This window comes from Somniosus microcephalus, unplaced genomic scaffold (genome assembly GCF_052327205.1).
Source record: "Somniosus microcephalus isolate GS21.2 unplaced genomic scaffold, FLI_Smic_1.0 scaffold64, whole genome shotgun sequence".
Lineage (NCBI taxonomy): Eukaryota > Metazoa > Chordata > Chondrichthyes > Squaliformes > Somniosidae > Somniosus > Somniosus microcephalus.
In genome coordinates, this window is record NW_028225251.1 from 303,184 (window position 1) to 325,903 (window position 22,720).

At 47.7% G+C, this 22,720-nt stretch overlaps 1 protein-coding gene across 1 annotated transcript in view; it reads right to left on the reverse strand.

Annotated features, from left to right (window-relative positions):
* Positions 1-21,452, reverse strand: part of LOC147083155 (uncharacterized) — a 54,971-nt gene extending 33,519 nt beyond the window's left edge. The window contains exon 1 of the mRNA XM_085980217.1: positions 21,432-21,452. Within this exon, the coding sequence (XP_085836343.1) occupies positions 21,432-21,452 (21 nt within the window). The remainder of the gene's footprint in view (positions 1-21,431) is intronic.
* Between the last annotated feature and the right edge of the window lie 1,268 nt (positions 21,453-22,720).

A 22,720-nucleotide genomic window follows, 5' to 3' on the forward strand; every position in this document is an offset into this window, starting at 1 on the left:
GAAATTCCTCCTCATCTCTGTCCTAAATGGATTACCCCTTATCCTTAGACTGTGACCCCTGGATCTGGACTCCCCGACCATCGGGAACATCCTTCCTGCATCCAGTCTGTCCAGTCCTGTTAGAATTTTATAAATTTCAATGAGATCCCCTCTCATTCTTCTAAACTCCAGCGAGTACAAGCCCAATCGTCATTCCTGCCATCCCAGGTATCAGTCTGGTGAATCTTCGCTGCACTCCCTCCATGGCAAGAACATCCTTCCTCAGATAAGGTGACCGAAACTGCACACAATACTCAAGGTGTGGTCTCACCAAGGCTCTGTACAACTGCAGCAATATAAATATGATGAGATTCTGTTAAGCTGACCAGTATTTTGTTGTACTTTGTCTTTTTCTGATGAATTAAACATTACTGAGCCCTTGTACGCGTGTTATGGGATGACTTTTTTTATTTGTTCATGGGATGTGAGCTTCGCTGGCAAGGCCAGCATTTATTGCCCACCCTAATTGCCCTTGAGAAGGTGGTGGTGAGCCGCCTTCTTGAACCGCTGCAGTCCGTGTGGTGAAGGTACTCTCACAGTGCTGTCAGGGAGGGAGTTCCAGGACTTTGACCCAGTGACGATGAAGGAATGACAATATACTTCCAAGTTAGAATGGTGTTTGACTTGGAGTTGGTGGTCATAGAGTCATAGAGTTATACAGCACAGAAAGAGGCCCTTCGGCCCATCGTGTCCACGCCGGCCATCAAGCCCTGTCTATTCTAATCCCATTTTCCAGCACTTTGTCTGTAGCCTTGTACGCTATGGCGTTTCAAGTGCTCATCTAAATGCTTCTTGAATGTTGTGAGGGTTCCTGCCTCTACCACCCTTTCAGGCAGTGAGTTCCAGATTCCAACCACCCTCTGGGGAAAAAAGTTTTTCCTCAAATCCCCTCTAAACCTCCTGCCCCTTACCTTGAAACTATGCCCCCTGGTTATTGACCCCTCTACTAAGGGGAAAAGTTCCTTTCTATCTACCCTATCTATGCCCCTCATAATTTTGTACACCTCAATCAGGTCGCCCCTCAGCCTTCCCTGCTCTAAGGAAAACAACCCCAGCCTGTCCAGTCTCTCCTCATAGCTGAAGCGCTCCAGCCCAGGTAACATCCTGGTGAATCTCCTCTGCACCCTCTCCAATGCAATCACATCCTTCCTATAGTGAGGCGAGCAGAACTGCACACAGTATTCCAGCTGTGGCCTAACTAGCGTTTTGTACAGCTCCATCATCACCTCCCTGCTCTTGCCTTCATTAGCTGAGGCATAGAATATAAGTATCCCATAAGCCTTTTTAACCACCTTTTCTGCCTGTCCTGCTGCCTTCAGGGATCTATGTATTCTATCAGGTGTTCCCATGCGCCTGCTGTCCTTGTCCTTCCAGGTAGAAGAGGTCGTCGGTTTGGGAGGTGCTGCCGAAGAAGCCTTGGCGAGTTGCTGCTGTACATCTTGTAGATGGTACACACTGCAGCATGGTGCACCGGTGGTGGAGGGAGTGAATGTTTAAGGTGGTGGATGGGATGCCATCACACTCCTGACTTGTGCCTTGTAGATGGTGGAAAGTCTTTGGGGAGTCAGGAGGTGAGACACTCGCCGCAGAATACCCAGCCTCTGACCTGCTCTTGTAACCACAGTATTTATGTGGCTGGTCCAGTTAAGTTTCTGGTCAATGGTGACCCCCAGGATGTTGATGGTGGGGAAGCTGGTGATGGTAATGTCGTTGAATGTCAAGGGGCGGTGATTAGACGCTCGCTTGTCAGAGATAGTCATTGCCTGGCCCTTGTGTGGTGCGAATGTTACCTGCCACTTATCAGCCCAAGCCTGAATGTTGTCCAGGTCTTGTTACATGCGGGCATGGACGGTTTCATTATCTGAGGAGTTGCAAATGGAACTGAACACTGTGCAGTCATCAGCGAACATTCCTACTTCTGACCTTATGTTGGAGGGAAGGTCATTGATGAAGCAGTTGAAGAGGGTTGGGCCGAGGACACTGCCCTGAGGAACTCCTGCAGCGATATCCTGGGGCGGTGATGATTGACCTCCAACCACCACAACCATCTTCCTTTGTGCTCGGTCTGACTCCAGCCAGTGGAGAGTTTCCCCCCGATTCATTACCATTGAGGTAATAGTGAGAGTAATAGAAATATAGAAGATAGGAGCAGGAGTAGGTCATTCGGCCCCTCGAGCCTGCTCCGCCATTTAATGAGATCATGGCTGATCATCCAAATTCAGTACCCCGTCCCTGCCTTCTCCCCATATCCCTTGATCACTTTAGCCTTAAGAAATATATCTAACTCCTTCTTGAATATATTTAATGAATTGGCCTCCACTGCCTTCTGTAGTAGAGAATTCCACAGGTTCACCACTCTCTGGGTGAAGAAATTCCTCCTCATCTCTGTCCTAAATGGCTTACCCCTAATCCTTAGACTGTGATCCCTGGTTCTGGACTCCCAGCCATCGGGAACATCCTTCCTGCATCTGGTCTGTCTAGTCCTGTTAGAATTTTATAAGTTTCAATGGGATCCCCTCTCATTCTTCTAAACTCCTGCAAGTATAAGCCCAATCGACCCAATCTCTCCCCATACGTCATTCCTGCCATCCCAGGTATCAGTCTGGTGAATCTTCGCTGCACTTCCTCCATGGCAAGAACATCCTTCCTCAGATAAGGCGACCAAAACTGCACACAATGCTCAAGGTGTGGTCTCACCAAGGCCCTGTACAACTGCAGCAAGACATCCTTGTTCCTGTACTCGAACCCTCTCACTACGAAGGCCAACATACCATTTGCCTTCTTAACCGCCTGCTGTACCTGCATGCTTACCTTCAGCGACTGGTGCACAAGGACACCCAGGTCTCGTTGCACTTCCCCTTCTCCCAATCTATTGCCATTCAGATAATAATCTGCCTTCCTGTTTTTGCCACCAAAGTGGATAACCTCGCATTTATCCACATTATACTGCATCTGCCATGCATCTGCCCAATCACCCAACCTGTCAAATCATGCTGGAGTTTCTCAGCATCCTCCTCACAGCACACACGCCCACCCAGCTTTGTGTCGTCTGCAAACTTGGAGATATTACATCTAGTTCCCTCATCTAGATCATTAATATATATTGTTAATAGCTGGGGTCCAAGGACCGATCCCTGCGGTATCCAACTCTCCCCATATCCCTGGATCCCTTTAATCCCATGGTAGTTTTCCAAGGGCCAATTAATTTAGTCCCGGATTATTGTCTCTAAAAGTTTCCCCACCACCGACGTTAGTCTGACTGGCCTGTAGTTGCCGGGTTTATCCCTCTCCCCTATTTTAAACAGGGCTGTAACATTTGCAATCCCCCTGGCCTTTCTAGTACCTTGTCTTTATCAATTTTATCCCATCCAGTATCTCCTCTACCTCCTCCTTCACTATGTCTATGGCAGCATCTTCTTCCTTGGTGAAGACAGATGCAAAGTACTGATTTAGTACCTCAGCCTTACCCTCTGCCTCCGTGCGTAGGTCTCCTTTTTGGTCCCTAATCGGCCCCACCCCTCCTCTTACTACCCGTTTACTATTTATATGCCTATAGAAGACTTTTGGATTACCTTTTATGTTAGCTGCCATTCTATTCTCATACCCTCTCTTTGCCCCTCGTATTTTCTTTTTCACTTCTCCTCTGAACTTTCTATATTTAGCCTGATTCTCAGATGTATTCTCGACCTGACATCTGTCATACACGCTCTTTTTCTGCTTCATCTTGCTCTCTATCTCTTTCGTCATCCATGGAGCTCTGACTTTAGTTGCCCTACATTTCCCCCTAGTGGGAATGTACCTCGACTGTACCCGAATTATTTCCTCTTTAAAGGCAGCCCATTGTTCCTCTACAGTTTTTCCTGCCAATCTTTGATTCTAATTTACCCGGGCCAGATCCATTCTCACTCCACTGAAATTGGCCTTGCCCCACAGTGCAGTGGATGTGCTCTAGACTGCACTCTCCCCCCCGAGGTGTCGTCACTCTCACTGGGATTCAGCACTGAAAACCGGTTTGAGAGCGCTGCACTCCCGGGGGATTCCTGCACTGCCTTGCCTCCTCAAACCCTGCTGGGCGGCCACCCAGTTACAATTCCCACAAACTCTCTGTGGCTGCAGGGTGACCACCTCCTGGAACGTGCACTCCAGGAAACTCTCAGCCTCCCGTCTGCCCGGCAGTGACTCCAGCCACTCCCCAAGCTCAGAGACCCTGAGCTCGAGTTCCAGCCATGGGAGGTGCTTCCTGCACACGCGGTTCACCAGGACACGTGAAGCATCCCGGAGTTCCTGCATGGCACAGGAATTGCAGCCTTCGGTCCCATCGTTTGGCTTAAAATCTGTCTACTTAAGCTATAGATATATCTGATGTGAGGTTAGTGTCCCCTTCCCCCTGTTTATTATTCAATCAGTGATTGCCCCTTTGCCAGGCCCGCTGCCTGCGGCCCCTCTCCCAGATTCCAGCCCCAGCTCTGTGCTGACTGAGCTGCTCTCACCTGGGGACAGTGCATCAAGAAGGAGTTAGATATATTTCTTAAGGCTAAAGGGATCAAGGAATATGGGGAGAAGGCAGGGACAGGGTACTGAGTTTGGATGATCAGCCATGATCTCATTGAATGGTGGAGCAGGCTTGAGGGGCCGAATGGCCTACTCCTGCTCCTATCTTCTATGTTACTGCTAATGAGAGGGAGGAACTGAAAGAAATCAGTATTTGTAGGGAAATGGTGTTAGGCAAATTGACGGGATTGAAGGCCGATAAATCCCCAGGGCCTGATAATCTACATCCTAGGGTACTTAAGGAAGTGGCCCTAGAAATAGTAGATGCATTGCTGATCATCTTCCAAAATTCGATAGACTCTGGAACAGTTCCCATGGATTGGAGGGTAGCTAATGTTACCCCACTTATTCAAAAAAGGTGGTAGAGAGAAAACGGGGAATTATAGACCGGTAAGCCTGACATCGGTAGTGGGGAAAATGCTAGAGTCCATTAGAAAAGATGTAATAGCAGAGCACTTGGAAAACAGTGACAGGATCGGACAAAGTCAACTTGGATTTACAAAAGGTAAATCGTGCTTGACTAATCTACTGGAATTTTTTGAGGATGTAACTGGGAAAATAGATAAGGGAGAACCAGTGGATGTGGTGTATTTGGACTTTCAGAAGGCTTTCGATAAGGTCCCGCTGAAGAGATTAGCGTGTAAAGTTAAGGCACATGGGATTAGGGGCAAGGTATTGACTTGGATACAGAACAGGTTGGCAGACAGGCAGCAAAGAGTTGGAATAAACGGCTCTTTTTCCGAGTGGCAGGCAGTGACTACTGGGGTACCGCAGGGATCGGTCGTAGGACCCCAGCTATTCACAATATATATAAATGATCTAGACGAGAGAACTAGATGTAATATCTCCAAGTTTGCAGACGACACAAAGCTGGGTGGGCGAGTGTGCTGTGAGGAGGATGCCGAGAAACTCCAGTATGATTTGGACAGGTTGGGTGATTGGGCAGAAGCATGGCAGATGCAGAATAATTTGGATAAATGCGAGGTTATCCACTTTGGTGGCAAAAACAGGAAGGCAGATTTTTATCTGACCGGCAATAGATTGGGAGAAGGGGAAGTGCAACGAGACCTGGGTGTCCTTGTGCACCAGTCGCTGAAGGTAAGCATACAGGTGTAGCAGGCGGTTAAGAAGGCAAATGGTTGATACCTGGGATGGCAGGAATGACGTATGAGGAGAGATTGGGTCGATTGGGCTTATACTCGCTGGAATTTAGAAGAATGAGAGGGGATCTCATTGAAACTTATAAAATTCTAACAGGACTAGACAGACTAGATGCAGGAAGGATGTTACCGATGGTCGGGGTGTCCAGAACTAGGGGTCACAGTCTAAGGATAAGGGGTAGGCCATTTAGGACAGAGATGAGGAGGAATTTCTTCACCCAGAGAGTGGTGAAACTGTGGAATTCTCTACCACAGAAGGCAGTAGAGGCCAAATCATTAAATATATTCAAGAAGGTGTTCGATATATTTCTTAAGGCTAAAGGGATCAAGGGATATGGGGAGAAGGCAGGGACAGGTTACTGAATTTGGATGATCAGCCATGATCTCATTGAATGGCGGAGCAGGCTCAAGGGGCCGAATGACCTACTCCTGCTCCTATCTTCTATGTTTCTATGTTTCCCTCACTGATCGTGGCTCTTAACCAACACCGACTTTACAAAGAAAGCCCCGCGTGGCAGCCTGGAGCTCAGGGGCCCAGCGCGCAGGTGCGGGGAGGATGATTGACAGGGGCCCAGGGTGTGTGCTGAGCATGCGCGGTGCAGGCCGGGCGCCTGTGGAGCAGGAGAGGGTGGGGCCAAGGGGCACATGCGCGGGGTCAGCCACAACTCAGTGCGGCGGCCGGAGCGCTTTCTGGAGCGCGGGGTCTTGTGGGGATTGCAGCCGCCATTACTGTTGATCCTTTCAACCAACCTGTGCAGCAGCTGGGGCCTGAAAATCAGCTTCACTGCCCCTGGGCTGGGAAAGGGGGACATGAGACAACATTCTCCCTCTTACTACTTTCTACACTCCTTTTACAGAGTTTTAGAAGTGGAGCATTTACAGACAGGAAGCTCAGACCAAACATCACGTCAAGATCTGACAGAGTCGCTCGATTCATCCGGACCTGAATATCATCGGTCTTTGCATATGGAAGGAGAGAGCAGTGATCGCAGCGCGGACAAACCGCTCACGTGTTCCGCGTGTGGACTCGGATTCAGCCGATCGCCTGACTTGGCGAGACACATACACCGTCACACCGGGGAGAAACCGGGTAAAGGTGGGGATGGTTGGAAGGGATTCAGTTCCCCGTCTACGCCAGAAGTTCATCGGCGCAGTCACCCCAAGCACAATCCGTTCACCTGCTCCGTGTGTGGGAAGGGATTCACTCGCACATCCCACCTGCTGAGTCACCAGCTTGTTCACACTGATGAGAAACCATTTAAATGTTCTGACTGCGGGAAGAGCTTCAAATACTCCAGGGATCTGAAGGAACACCAGCTTGTTCACACCGATGAGAGACCGTTTACATGTTCCGACTGTGGGAAGAGTTTTAAAAGCTCTAGGGATCTGACCAGACACCAGCGAGTTCACACCGGGGCGAGGCCATTTCCCTGCTCTGTGTGTGGGAAAGGATTCACTGATTCATTTACCTTGCTGAGACACCAGCTTGTTCACACTGATGAGAGAGCCTTTAAATGTTCTGTGTGTCAAAAGAGCTTTAAAAGCTCCGGGGACCTGAAGCAGCACCAGCTTGTTCATACTGATGAGAGACCGTTTACATGTTCTGACTGTGGGAAGAGCTTTACATGCTTCGGTGCTCTGACCAGACACCAGCAAGTTCACACTGATGGGAGAGCCTTTAAATGTTCTGTGTGTCAAAAGAGCTTTAAAAGCTCCAGGGTCCTGAAGCAACACCAGCTTGTTCACACTGATGAGAGACCATTTACATGTTCTGACTGTGGGAAGAGTTTTAAAAGGTCCGGGGCTCTGACCAGACACCAGCAAGTTCACACTGGGGAGAGGCAGTTCACCTGCTCTGTGTGTGGGAAGGGATTCTTGCAGTCCACCAACCTGCTGGCACACCAGCTTGTTCACACTGATGAGAGAGCGTTTATATGTTCTGACTGTGGGAAGAGCTTTAAAAGCTCCAATCACCTGCTGAGACACCAGCGAGTTCACACTGTTCTGTAGCGCAGGGCCCTGACATGCTGGGGTGACATGAATGTGGAATGGATGAATGTTTTATAAATTCTTGTACTGCTGTTTAATCTTCCAATCTGTTGTGCTGATGATCCCCTTGATTTAACTGTTAATGTTATTTTTGTTTTTCTCCTTATCACAGGCAGTTGCCTATTAAAACTCAACCATCTCAACCAATAAAACCTGTAACATAACAAAAAAAGTTTAAAGGAAACTTAAATGAAATTAAAATTCTATTTTCGGTGGTGATGATGCACGCCAGTCCCTCCGGTACCCACCGGTCACGGAAGGCCTCGAGCGCGCCGGTGGACTGTTCATGTTATTACATCGAATGTACAGCACAGAAACAGGCCATTCGGCCCAACTGGTCCATGCCGGGGTTTATGCTCCACGCGAGCCTCCTCCGACATATCCTCCTATGTTTATCTGGCTTCTCCTTAAATACATCTATACCATTGGCCTCAACTACTCCTTGTGGGAGTGAGTTCCACATTCTCACCATTCTCTGGGTAAAAAAGTTTCTCCTGAATTCCCTCCTGGATTTATTGCTGACTTTTATATTTATGGCCCCATAAATATGATGAGATTCTGTTAATCTGACCAGTATGTTGTTGTACTTTGTCTTTTTCTGATGAATGAAACATGACTGAGCCCCTGTACCCGTGTTATGGGATGAAGTGCCAGACAAGTGAAGGCACAACGTCTGGGTGTGAATCTGATAATAACCTCACGGACCGCATAGGTGTGATAACCAGACGGGCTTGTGGTTATAGTCTGGTCACAGATGGACTAAATTCCCTGAATTAGCAGGAGTTCAGGAGGCGGTCAACAGACGGGTCCAAACAATCCCATTTCCTGAGCGGTAACCAAGCTTGTGTATAAGGACAGGCCACTTAAGCCGTTGTCAGTTGGAACAGACTCGAGAAGATCGCGCGCGAATCCACTGTACTTCTATTCTCCAGATTGAGGGAATTATCACCCGATCTGTGTTATGCTGCGCTCTTAATAAAGCCTGGAGAGACAGTTTGTGTTCTTGTGAGCTTGATTATCTGGTGTCCAAAACCCTGGGACCCCCGATCATTAGAGACAACCTCAGTGTGTGGAAAGGGATTCCCTGGTGTATCCCACCCGCTGACACACCAGAGTGTCCACAGTGTGACTGCGGTGGGTCGATTCCACTGTTTCCGATGCCTTTAATCACATCCAGGACTGAACCATGTTAATTCAAGCAACTGGGGCTTGTTAATGTTCAGAGCCCCCAATAACTGGGCTGGATTTAAAGATTATTCCCTGTTCTCTCCGTACTAGTGAGCAGAGTGAAGCTGATGTTATAGAATCATAGAGCACAGTAGGATGCCTTTCAGCCCATCGTGCTGCTGCGGGCTCTCTGAAAGAGCAATGCAATTAGTCCCACTGCCCTGCTCTTTCCCCACAGCCCTGCAAATTTCTGCCTTTAGTATATATCCAATTCACTTTTGAAAGTTACTATTGAATCTGCCTCCACCTCCCATTCAGGCAGTGCATTCCAGATCATCACAATTCGCTGTGTAAAAAAAGTCTCCTCATTTCCTCTCTAGATTCTTTTGCCAATGATCTGAAATCTGTGTCCTCTCGTTACCGACCCTCCTGCCAGTGACAACAGCTTCTCCTTGTTTGTTCAATCAAAACCCCTCATAATTTTGAGCACCTCGATCACAGCTCCACTTAACCGTCTCTGCTCCAAGTTATATTGCCATTGTTTTGTGAATTGTTGCTGTGATCGAGGTGCTGGATGTCCGTGCCTGGGGAATGGGACATTCTATCCTCGTGAGCACCAAGTGTCAGCATCCAGCAATCTCTGGTCAGGGACTGTCTTTTTAAACTGCCTCACCTGAGCTTTTTGACTCCCTGATTTCATTATTAAACATTTCAGAGTTTTTGCAGAGTGACCAAGGCTGACAGATAAATGTGAGGTATTACATTTTGGTAGGAAGAATGGGGAGGTCACTTATCACTTGGAGGGTGCGAGTCTAGGTGGGGTAGAGGAACAAAGGGATCTCGGAGTACAAATACACAAATTACTAAAAGTTGTGACACAGGTTAGCAAGGCCATAAAAAAAAGCAAACCAAGCACTAGGGTTTATTTCTAGAGGGATAGAATTGAAAAGTAGTGAAGTTATGCTAAACCTGTATCGAACCTTAGTTAGACCACACTTAGAGTACTGCGTACAGTTCTGGTCACCATATTATAAAAAGGATATAGAGGCACTGGAGAGGGTGCAGAGAAGATTTACAAGGATGATACCAGAAATGCGAGGGTATACATATCAGGAAAGGATGAACAGGCTGGGTCTCTTTTCTCTTGAAAACAGAAGGCTGAGGGGTGACCTAATAGAGGTCTTTAAAATTATGAAAAATGTTGATAGAGTGGATACAGAGAGAATGTTTCCACTTGTGGGGAAGAGCATAACCAGAGGCCTCAATATAAGATAGTCACCAAGAAATCCAATAGGGAATTCAGAAGAAACTTCTTTACCCAGAGAGTGGTGAGAATGTGGAACTCGCTGCCACAGGGAGTGGTTGAAGCGAATAGTATCGATGCATTTAAGGGGAGGCTAGACAAGCATATGAGGGAGAAGGGAATCGAGGGTTATGCTGATAGATTTAGATGAGGAAAGACGGGAGGTGGCTCGAGTGGAGCATAAACACCGGCATGGACTGGTTGGGCCGAATGGCCTGTTTCTGTGCCGTATATCCGATGTAATCCTATGTCAAGTATCCCAGCTGGCTTAGCTCCAGGCACTTTAGCTCAGTGGGCAGCACTCTCACCTCTGAGTCAGAAGGTCGTGGGTTCAAGTCCCAGTCCAGAGACTTGAGCATAAAAATCTAGGCTGACACTCCAGTACTGAGAGAGTGCTGCGCTGTCAGAGGTGCCGTCTTTCGGATGAGATGTTAAACCGAGGCCCCCGTCTGCTCTTTCAGGTGGATGTAAAAGATCCCATGGCACTACATTGAAGAAGAGCAGGGGAGTTCTCCCCGGTGTCCTGGGGCCAATATTTATCCCTCAATCAACATCACTGAAATAGATTATCTGGTCATTGTCACATTGCTGTTTGTGGGAGCTTGCTGTGCACCAATTGGCTGCCGCGTTTCCTACATTACAACAGTGACTACACTTCAGAAGTACTTCATTGGCTGTAAAGCGCTCTGGGACATCCTGAGGTTGTGAAAGGTGCTATATAAATGCAAGTCTTTCTTTCTCAGCAAGAGGGCGAGTGTCAGTGGTTGGAGGGAGGAGCTCAGTGTTGTCACTGGGTGGACACAGACAGATTGAAGCTAAAAGACAGAGAATGCTGAAGTTTGGAATGATAACACCCAAAGTCAGGAGATGAGCCCTTTGCCTAGATAAGGGAGGTGGTTGCTAAGAGACCCACAGACCTAATAACACTGCAAACTGCTCAGGCAGCAGACTTGTTGCAACATGTGAGGTCACGAGTGAGTTGGTGCCCAGACAACAGAGCCTTGGGCATTCCTGAGAGAGACAAACTGGTTCTGTAACCGGGAGAACAGGTTGAGGGAGTCACCCTACGTGGGACGGCTCGTCTGAGGTGTTAACACAGAGTCAGCTTGGGAATGGGATGATCAATGAATCATAGAATGATAGAAATTTACAGCACAGAAGGAGGCCATTCGGCCCATCTTGTCCGTGCCGGCCAACAAAAAGCTATCCTCCCTAATCCCACTTTCCAGCACTTGGTCCGTAGCCTTGTAGGTTACGGCACTTCAAGTACATATCTGTTAGGGTGAAAATTATATAGCTTAAAGCAGCAACATAAAGAATTAAAGAATGTTTTGTAAGAAGTGAACTTGTAAATAAGAAACAAGACAAAACAAACTCAGCTTAAGACGGGGCGGCTCAGCTCGGGACACAACCTGTAATTCCCCCTTCGGCTTTACAACATTAGCTGCCCTCATTTTGTGTTAAATTCACAAAGCTTCCATCTTTGTCCCATGAGGATTCCCCATAGTGTGTCTAAGTGCTGTTGTGGTGGGCAAGGGGCAGGAATTAACTGTTTGTGTCTGCTCCCATTAAAACCATTGTGCTTGACATTAATTGAATTGAGGAATAGTCGACATTTTTAAGTAGTTTCTTGCCAGATTGAGGGTAGGCAAGATAATTGATAGAAGGCCTCCAATCAAATTACATCAGTGCCCTTCAGCCAGTCAGATTAATGTGTTCAAATGAGGCAAAATAAAAATAACAGTTATTGAATGTGGGAAACACTAAATATTTCACATTTATTCAGTGGTGCAGCCTTCTGCAAACTATTTGCTGGAAGCCCTTTGGATGTATTAATGTAATTCTACTATTCTATGATGCAAAGTCGATGAATCAGAATTGTGGGTATTGATGAGTTACAGTAATTGGTAGCTGCAAAACTGCCCATTTTGTAATTAACCGTTAAAAAGTGCCCAAAGTTCTGGAAGGTTCCATATCATTTTATGTTGCCAAACTAGTATCCTGTGAGGACCGGGGAGTTGTTGCTGGGGGAGCGAGATTGGTTGAAGACACCTGTGTGTAATATTTTGCGAGAATGTATAAAAGAAGTTTCAATACCTTGTTGCTAAGGGAACGTGATTGGGTGAGGACAGGAGAATTGTTGCTGGGGGAGAATGTTGTCAATTTCTGTCCTGGACTCTCGGTGATGGCTTTTGGAAACTCCTTTCACCGGCTGTGAGAAGGGCAGGATTGACAGACGGGGAAACTCAAACCAAACTTCACATCAAGATCTCAGAGAGTCACTCCATTCATCAGGACCTGAAATTCATCGGCCTTTTGAGTGTGGAAGGAGAAATGTTTGGGAGGTAAGTAGCACGGAGTCCAGTTCTACGGAGTACGGCTTCTACAGAGTGCTTAACTCGGGAATTGGGTGAGTGAGGGAATTCGATGAGGTGGGGGTAAGAGGGGCTGCTTGATATGTGAAAAAATATAAACAACTAGGGTTTAATTAGGACTGTGGGCTAAGTTACAGTAAAGACCTAAAGCATATAGCTAAATGTAATAAATTAAACAAGGTTATTACCTAGATTAAAAACTATTAATAGACAATTGGGTATTTCAAAACTTGAAAACCTAATTAGTTAAATAAAATACAATAGAGATGGCCGGGCAGGTGATGTGTTGCAGCTGTAGCATGTGGGAGCTGGTGGACCCCAGTGTGATCCACAGCAACGTCATAGAGGCACAGAAGGAGGCCATTCGGCCCATCGAGTCTGAGCCGGCTCTCTGTAGAGCAATCCAGTCAGTCCCATTCCCCCGCTCTATCCCCGTAGCCCTGCAAGTTTATTTCCCCCAAGTGCCTATCCAGTCTCCCCTTGAAAACATTGAGTGTCTCCACTTCCACCACTTCCGTCGGCAGCGAGTTCCAGGTCCTCACCAGTGGCTGCGTAAAAAAGTTTTCCCTCACATCCCCCCTGTATCTCTTGCCCAAAACCTTAAATCTGTGTCCCCCGGTCCTTGTACCATCAACTAGTGGGAACAGCCTTTCCCCGCCAAGCCTATCCAAACCCGTCATAATCTTGTACACCTCTGTCAAATCACCCCTCAACCTCCTTTGCCCTAATGAAAACAAATCCAGCTTCTCCAACCTGTCCTTGGAGCTAAGATCCCCCATCCCCGGAACCATTCTGGTAAATCTCCTCTGCACCCTCTCAAGGGCCTTCACATCCTTCCTAAAGTGTGGCGACCAGAAGTGTCTGCGGCTCGAGGAACTTCGGCTCAGAGTTAGAGTCATAGAGTTATACAGCACAGAAAGAGGCCCTTCGGCCCATCGTGTCCGCGCCGGCCATCAAGCCCTGTCTATTCTAATCCCATTTTCCAGCACTTGGTCCGTAGCCTTGTATGCTATGGCATTTCAAATGCTCATCTAAATGCTTCTTGAATGTTGAGAGGGTTCCTGCCTCTACCACCCTTTCAGGCAGTGAGTTCCAGATTCCAACCACCCTCTGGGTGAAAAAGATTTTCCTCAAATCCCCTCTAAGCCTCCTGCCCCTTACCTTGAATCTATGCCCCCTGGTTATTGACCCCTCTACTAAGGGGAAAAGTTCCTTTCTATCTACCCTATCTATGCCCCTCATAATTTTGTACACCTGAATCAGGTCCCCCCTCAGCCTTCTCTGCTCCAAGGAAAACAACCCCAGCCTGTCCAGTCTCTCTTCATAGCTGAAGTACTCCAGCCCAGGTAACATCCTGGTGAATCTCCTCTGCACCCTCTCCAATGCAATCACATCCTTCCTATATTGTGGCTACCAGAACTGCACACAGTATTCCAGCTGTGGCCTAACTAGCATTTTGTACAGCCCTATCATAACCTCCCTGCTCTTATATTCTATGCCTCGGCTATTGAAACCAAGTATCCCATATGTCTTTTTAACCACCTTATCTACCTGTCCTGCTGCCTTCAGGGATCTATGTACATGCACACCAAGGTCCCTCTGATCCTCTGTCCTTCCTGGGGTCCTACCATTCATTGTGTATTCCCTTGCCTTGTTAGTCTTCCCAAAATGCATCACCTCACACTTTTCAGGGTTAAATTCCATTTGCCAATTTTCTGCCCATCTGACCAATCCGTCTATATCGTCCTGTAGCCTGAGGCTTCACTCCACCAGTTTTCATGTCATCTGCGAACTTACTGATCATACCTCCTACATTCATATCTAAATCATTAATGTACACTACAAACAGCAAAGGACCCAGCACTGATCACTACGGTACACCACTGGACACAGGCTTCCAGTCACAAAAACAACCTTTGACCATCACCCTCTGCCTCCTGCCACTAAGCCAATTTTGGATCCAATGTACCAAATTGCCCTGGATCCCATGGGTTCTTACCTTCTTGACCAATCTCCCATGTGGGACTTTGTCAAAAGCCTTACTGAAGTCCATGTAGACCACATCAACTGCACTACCCTCATCCACACACCTAGTCACCCCCTTGAAAAATTCAATCAAATTGGTTAGACATGATCTCCCCCTGACAAAGCCATGCTGACTATCCTTGATTAATCCTTGCCTCTCCAAGTGGAGACTAATTCTGTCCCTCAGAAATTTTTCCAATAATTTCCCTACCACTGATGTTAGGCTCACTGGCCTGTAATTTCCTGGTTTATCCCTACTACCCTTGTTGAATAATGGTACTACGCTAGCTCTCCTCCAGTCCTCCGGCACCTCCCCTGTGGCCAGAGAGGTTCTGAAAATTTGTGTCAGAGCCTCTGCAATCTCCTCCCTTGCCTCACACAGCAGCCTGGGATACATCTTGTCTGGGCCTGGGGATTTATCCACTTTTAAGGCCACTAAAACCACTAGTACCTCCTCCCTCGCAATACTAATTTGTTTAAGTATATCACAATCCCCCTGCCTGATTTCTATGCCTACATCATCCTTCTCCATAGTGAACACAGATGCAAAATATTCATTTAAAACCTCACCCACATCTTCTGGCTCTACACACAGATTGCCACTTTGGTCCCTAATGGGCCCGACTCTTTCCCTGGTTATCCTCTTGCCCTTAATATACTTATACTTTATTTTGCCCGCCAGTGATTTTTCATGCCCCCTCTTCGCTCTCCTAATTGCTTTTTTAAGTACCCCCCTGCACTTTCTATACTCCTCTAGGGCTTCCACTGTTTTTAGTCCTTTGTATCTGCCAAAAGCCTCCCTTTTTTTCCTAATCCATTCTTGTATGTCCCTTGACATCCAGGGTTCCCTGGGCTTGTTGGTCCCACCCTTGACCTTTACGGGAACATTTTGCCATTGTACTCTCTCTATTTTCTTTCTGAAAGATTCCCATTGCTCCGATGTGGATTTTCCTACAAGTAGCTGATCCCAGTCCACTTTGGCCAGATCCTGCCTTATCATATTAAAATCGGCCTTCCCCCATTTAGAACCTTTATTTCTGGTCCATCTTTGTCCTTTTCCATGACTACCTTAAATCTCACCGAATTATGGTCACTGTCACCAAAATGCTCTCCTACTGACACTTCTACCACTTGCCCAGCTACATTCCCCAGGATTAGGTCCAGTACCGCCCCCTCTCTTGTAGGACTTTCTACATGCTGGCTCAAAAAGCTCTCCTGGATGCACTTTAAGAATTCTGCACCCTCTGAGCCTTTCACACAGATGAATGCTGGAGGAGGGGTGTGTCTGAAGTAAAAAGGCGGAGGTTGTGAATATTTATTTTATATTTAATCATATTTTCTAAAGTATTGTCTTACTTTAAATTAAATTGAAAAGGGTTTATTTTTTGCTTTGAGGTGCCTGCTGTACATGTTCCATGTCTCTGAGGCATACAGGAGGGCGGGTATCACTACTGCTCTGTAGACCATGAGCTTGGTGCCGGGTTTGAGGTCCTGGTCTTCAAACACTCTCTTCCTCAGGCGACCGAAGGCTGCACTGGCACACTGAAGGCGGTGTTGGACTTTGTCGTCTATGTCTGCCCTTGTTGACAGTAGGCTCCCGAGGTATGGAAAGTGGTCCACGTTGTCCAAGGCCTTGTTGTGGATTTTGATAATCGGGGGGCAGCACTGCGCGGCGGGGGCAGGTTGGTAGAGGACCTTTGTCTTACGAGTGCCCTCCGCCAAATTGAAGAAGCTCCGCTCGGGGCCCGGATCCGCGGACTCTCAGGTTTGGATTCCCCTTTATTCTCTCCCCTCCTCTGATCTCAATCGGATCTGGGGGAAAACTCACTTTCCCTCACTGATTGCGGCTCTTCACCAACACCGACTTTACAAAGAAAGCCCCGCGCGGCAGCCTGGAGCTCAGGGGCCCAGCACGCAGGCATGGGGAGGATGATTGACAGGGGCCCAGGGTGTGTGCTGAGTATGCGCGGTGCGGGCCGGGCGCCTGTGGAGCAGGAGAGGGCGGGGCCATGGGGCGCATGCGTGGGGTCAGCCACAACTCAGTGCGGCGGCCGGAGCGCTTTCTGGAGCGCGGGGGCTTGTGGGGATTGCAGCTGCCATTACTGTTGATCCTTTCAACCAACCTGTGCAGCAGCTGGGGCCTGAAAATCAGCTTCACTGCCACTGGGCTGGGAAAAGGGGGACATGAGTACAGGTACCGTACCATAGTGGTTATGTTATCTCAGAGGCCTGGACTAGTGATCTGGAGAAGTGAGTTCAAGTGAGAACTATATCTAACTCCTTCTTGAATATATTTAACAATTCATTAAATATATTCAAGGACTTAGATATATTTTTTAAGGCTAAAGGGATCAAGGGATATGGGGAGAAAGCAGGGACAGGGTACTGAATTTGGATGATCAGCCATGATCTCATTGAATGGTGGAGCAGGCTCGAGGGGCCGAATGGCCTACTCCAGCTCCTATCTTCTATGTTTCTATGTAATCCCAGCACGGCAGCTGCAGAACTTAAATTCAGTTAATTAAATAAATCTGGAATTAAAAGGCTCGTAATGGTGACCATGAAACCGTCGTTAAAAACCCATCTGGTTCACTAATCTGACTGGCTTAGATGTGACTTCAGACTCACAGCAATGTGGTTGTCTCTTCACTGCCCTCTGAAGTGGCCCAGCAAGCCCCTCAGTTGTACCAAACCACTGCAAAGAAGTGTAACCGCACTGTGGGAGCACCTTCACCACACGGACTGCAGCGGTTCAAGGCGGCGGCTCGCCACCACCTTCTCAAGGGCAACTAGAGATGGGCAATAAATGCTGGTGTTGCCAGCGATGCCCACATTCCGTGAAGGCTAATGGGATCAATTGAATGGCGGAGCAGGCTCGAGGGGCAGAATGGCCGACTCCTGCTCCTATCTTTTATGTTTCTATGAATGATTATATAAAAAAAATTGAGACCACATTCTCCCTCTTACCCCTTTCTACACTCCTTTCACAGGGTTTTAGAAGTGGAGCCTTTACGGACAGGAAGCTCAGACCGAACACCAACTCAAGATCTGACAGAGTTACAGGATTCCTCAGGACCTGATGCAATCGGTCCTCCAATCTGCTGGCACACCAGTGAACCAGAGAGTTCACACTGATGAGAGACCTTTGAAATGTTCTGAGTGTGGGAAGAGCTTCAAGATCTACAAGCACCTGAAGCGACACCAGTGGCTACACATTGAGGAGAGCCCGTTCACCGGCCCCGTGTTCCAGAAGGGATTCACTCAGTCATCGGCTCCGATGATACACCAGCAAGATCACATGAGGGAGAGACCTTTAACCCACTCCGTGTGTGGGAAGGGATTAATTGCACCCTCCGTGCTGCTGAGACACCAGCTTGTCCACACCGATGTGAGACCTTTGACCTGCTCCGTGTTTTTGAAGCGATTCTCTCATTCTGCCACCCTCCTGAGACACCAGCTTGTTCACAGTGATGAGAGACCGATTAAATGTTCTGACTGTGGGAAGAGATTTAAAAGGTCCCAGGATCTGAAGAGACACCAGCTGGAGAGAGCAGGAGAGATTCTGTTCACCTGCTCCGTGTGTGGGAAGACATTCACTTGGTCCTCGAATCTGCTGGCACACCAGCGAGTTCACACTGGGGAGAAACCAGTGAAACATTCCGACTGTGGGAAAAGCTTTAAAAGGTCCCAGGAGCTGAAGGGACACCAGCTGGAGAGAGCAGGAAAGAAGCCATTAACCTGCTCCGTGTGTGGGAAGGGATTCACTCAGTCATCCAACCTACTGACACACCAGCAAGTTCACACTGATGAGAGACCATTTACATGTCCTGTCTGTGGGAAGAGCTTTAAAAGCTCCGCGGAACTGAAGTTACACCAGCGAGTTCACACTGATGAGAGACCATTTAAATGTTCGGACTGTGGGAAGAGCTTTAAAACCTCTGGGGATCTGAAGCAACACCAGCGAGTTCACTCCGATCAGAGACCATTTACATGTTCTGTCTGTGGGAAGAGCTTTAAAAGCTCCAGGAATCTGAACGGACACCAGCGAGTTCACACTGGGAAGAGGCCATTCACCTGCTCAGTGTGTGGGAAGGGATTCACTCAGTCATCCAACCTGTTGAAACACCAGCAAGTTCACACTGATGAGAGACCGTTCACCTGCTCCGTGTGTGGGAAGGGATTCACTCAGTCAGCCCACCTGGTGAAACACCAGCAAGTTCACACTGATGAGAGACCATTTAACTGTTCTGTCTGTGGGAAGAGCTTTAAAACCTCTGGGGATCTGAAGGGACACCAGCGAGTTCACTCCGATCAGAGACCATTTAACTGTTCTGACTGTGGGAAGAGCTTTAAAACCTCTGCAGATCTGAAGGGACACCAGCGAGTTCACTCCGATCAGAGACCATTTACATGTTCTGACTGTGGGAAGAGCTTTAAAAGCTCCGGGAATCTGAAGGGACACCAGCGAGTTCACACTGGGGAGAGGTCATTCACCTGCTCTGTGTGTGGGAAGGGATTCACTCTGTCCTCGAATCTGCTGAGACACCAGCGAGTTCACACTGTTCTGTAGCTCAGGGCCCTGTAGAAAGCTGGGGTGACATGAACATGGAATGGATGAATGTTTTATAAATCTTGTACTGCTGTTTAATCTTTAAGACTGTTGTGCTGATGATTCTCTTCGATTGACTGTTCATGGTGTTACATAGAATGTACAGCACAGAAAAAGGCCATTCGGCCCAACTGGTCCATGCCAGTGTTTATGCCCCACACCCACCCTACTTCAATTAACCTGATCAACACATCCTCCCATTCCCTTATCCCTCATATGGCTTCCCCTTAAATGCATCTGTGCTGTTCACCTCAACTACTCCCTGTGGTAGTGAGTTCCCCATTCTACCACTCTCTGGGTAAAGAAGTTTCTCCTGAATTCACTACTGGATTAAATAGTAACAGTTTTATATTTATGGCCCCATAACTATGATGAGATCCTGTTAAGCTGACCAGAATGTTGTTGTACTTTGTCTTTTTCTGATGAATGAAACATTACTGAGCCCCTGTACCCGTGTTATGGGATGAAGTGCCAGACAAGTGAAGGCACAACCTCTGGGTGTGAATCTAATAATAACCTCACGGACCGTGTAGGTGTGATAACCAGACAGGCTTGTGGTTATAGTCTGGTCACAGATGGACTAAATTCCCTGAATTAGCAGGAGTTCAGGAGGCGGTCAACAGACGGGTCCAAACAATCCCATTTCCTGAGCGGTAACCAAGCTTGTGTATAAGAACAGGCCACTTAAGCCGTTGTCAGTTGGAACAGACTCGAGAAGGTCGCACGTGAATCCACTGTACTTCTATTCTCCAGATTGAGGGAATTATCACCCGGTCTGTGTTATGCAGCGCTCTTAATAAAGCCTGGAGAGACAATTTGTGTTCTTGTGAGCTTGATTATCTGGTATCCGAAACCCTGGGACTCCCGATCATTAGAGTCAACCTCAGTGTGTGGAAAGGGATTCCCTGGTGTATCCCACCCGCTGACACACCAGAGTGTCCACAGTGTGACTGCGGTGGGTCGATTCCACTGTTTCCGATGCCTTTAATCACATCCAGGAGTGAACCATGTTAATTTAGGCAACTGGGGCTTCTTAATGTTAAAACCCCAATAACTGGACTGGATTTTTATATTCTGTATCAATAAATCAGTTTCGTTAGAAACACAGTCGATTGAGTCCTTGTTTCTAAGATAAGTCGAGAGCCAATTGATGACTTGTTACAGACATTCCCTGTCCTCAATAACTGTGTCCAGGAGAGAAGCTGAGGGGCTTCTGCTACTTTTGTGGGGTGAATTTTTGTGCTCATCGAGGTTCTGGATGTCCTTATGGGGAAAGGAACATTTTAACATTCTCAGCACCTGGTGTCAACATCAAACACTCTGAGGGCAGGTACAGCACGGGTTAGATACAGAGTAAAGCTCCCTCTACACTGTCCCATTAAACTCTCCCAGGGCAGGTACAGCACGGGTTAGATACAGAGTAAAGCTCCCTCTACACTGTCCGATTAAACACTCCCAGGGCAGGTACAGCACGTGTTAGATACAGAGTAAAGCTCCCTCTACACTGTCCCATTAAACACTCCCAGGGCAGGTACAGCACGGGTTAGATAGAGTAAAGCTCCCTCTACACTGTCCCATTACACACTCCCAGGGCAGGTACAGCACAGGTTAGACACCGAGTAAAGCTCCCTCTACACTGTCCCATTAAACACTTCCAGGGCAGGTACAGCACGGGTTAGATACAGAGTAAAGCCCCCTCTACACTGTCCCATCAAACAATCTCAGGACAGGTACAGCACAGGTTAGATACAGAGTAAATCTCCCTCTACACTGTCCCATCAAACACTCCCAGGGTAGATACAGCACGGGTTAGATACAGAGTAAAGCTCCCTCTACACTGTCCCATCAAACACTCCCAGGGCAGGTACAGCACGGGTTAGATACAGAGTAAAGCTCCCTCTAAACTGTCCCATCAAATACTCCCAGGGCAGGTACAGCATGGGTTAGATACAGAGTAAAGCTCCCTCTACACTGTCCCATCAAACACTCCCAGGGCAGGTGCAGAATTGACGTTAAGATCTGACAGATCGCTCGATTCATCGGGACCTGAATATCATCGGCCTTTGTACATGGAAGGAGAGAGCAGTGATCACAGCGCGGACAAACCGCAATTGTGTTCCTTGTGTGGACTCGGTTTCAGCCGATCGCCTGACCTGGTGAGACACGTGCGCCATCACACCGAGTAAAGGCGGGGTTGGTGGGAAGGGATTCATTTCCCCGTCCATCAGAAGTTCATCGGCGCAGTCACACGAGGGACAGTCCGTTCACCTGCTCCGTGTGTGCGAAGGGAATTGTTTATCCATCCCAACTGCTGAGACACCAGCTTGTTCACAGTGATGAGAAACCATTTAAATGTTCTGACTGTGGGAAGAGCTTTAAAAGCTCGAAGAGCCTGAAGAGACACCAGCGAGTTCACACTGTTCCTAGAATCTTACAGCACAGAAGGTTCTTGGGCCCATTGTGATGTGCCGGCTCTTTGAAAGAGCTGTTGAATTTAGTCCCACTCCCCGGCTTTATCCCCATAACCTCCAAACTAGTCCTCTTCAATGACATGTCCAATTGACTTTGAAAGTTCCTATGGTACCACATAGAAGGCTGGATATCAAAATTGAGGCTCATGGAATAGGTGGGTCAGCGGCAGCTTGGATAAGGAATTGGCTTAAGGACAGAAACAGTGAGTTGTGGTAAATGGCTGTTTTTCAGACTGGAGGATTGTAGACAGTGGTGTTCCCCAAGGGTCAGTGCTGGGGCCACTGCTTTTTTTGATATATATAAATGACCTGGATATTGGAATACAGAGTAGAATTTCTAAATATGCCGATGACACCAAACTTGGGGGTGTGGCAAACAGTGAGGATGATACCAATCGACTGCAACAGGACATAGAAAGGCTAGCAGAATGGGCAGACAAGTGGCAGATGGAATTTAGTACAGAGAAGTGTGAGGTGATGCATTTTGATAGAAGGAACAGGGACAGGCAATATACACTTAATGGCACAGTTTTAAAGAGTGTGCAGGGACAGAGGGACCTGGGAGTTAATGTGCGTAGGTCCCTGAAGGTGGCGGGACATATTGAGAGAGTGGTTAACAAAGCATTTGGGATCTTGGGCTTCATAAATAGAGGTATTGAGTACAAAAGTAGAGAAGTTATGCTGAACCTTTATAAAGCGCTGGTTAGGCCACAACTGGAGTATTGCATCCAGTTCTGGTCACCACACTTTAGGAAGGATGTGAAGGCCCTTGAGAGGGTGCAGAGGAGATTTACCAGAATGGTTCCGGGGATGGGGGATCTTAGCTACAAGGACAGGTTGGAGAAGCTGGATTTGTTTTCATTAGAGCAAAAGAGGTTGAGGTGCAGGAACGGAGGTTCCTAACTAAATAACTGAGTTCAACTCGATGAATCAAAAGACTGGAATTTAATAATAACAAAGTTAACTGGAAG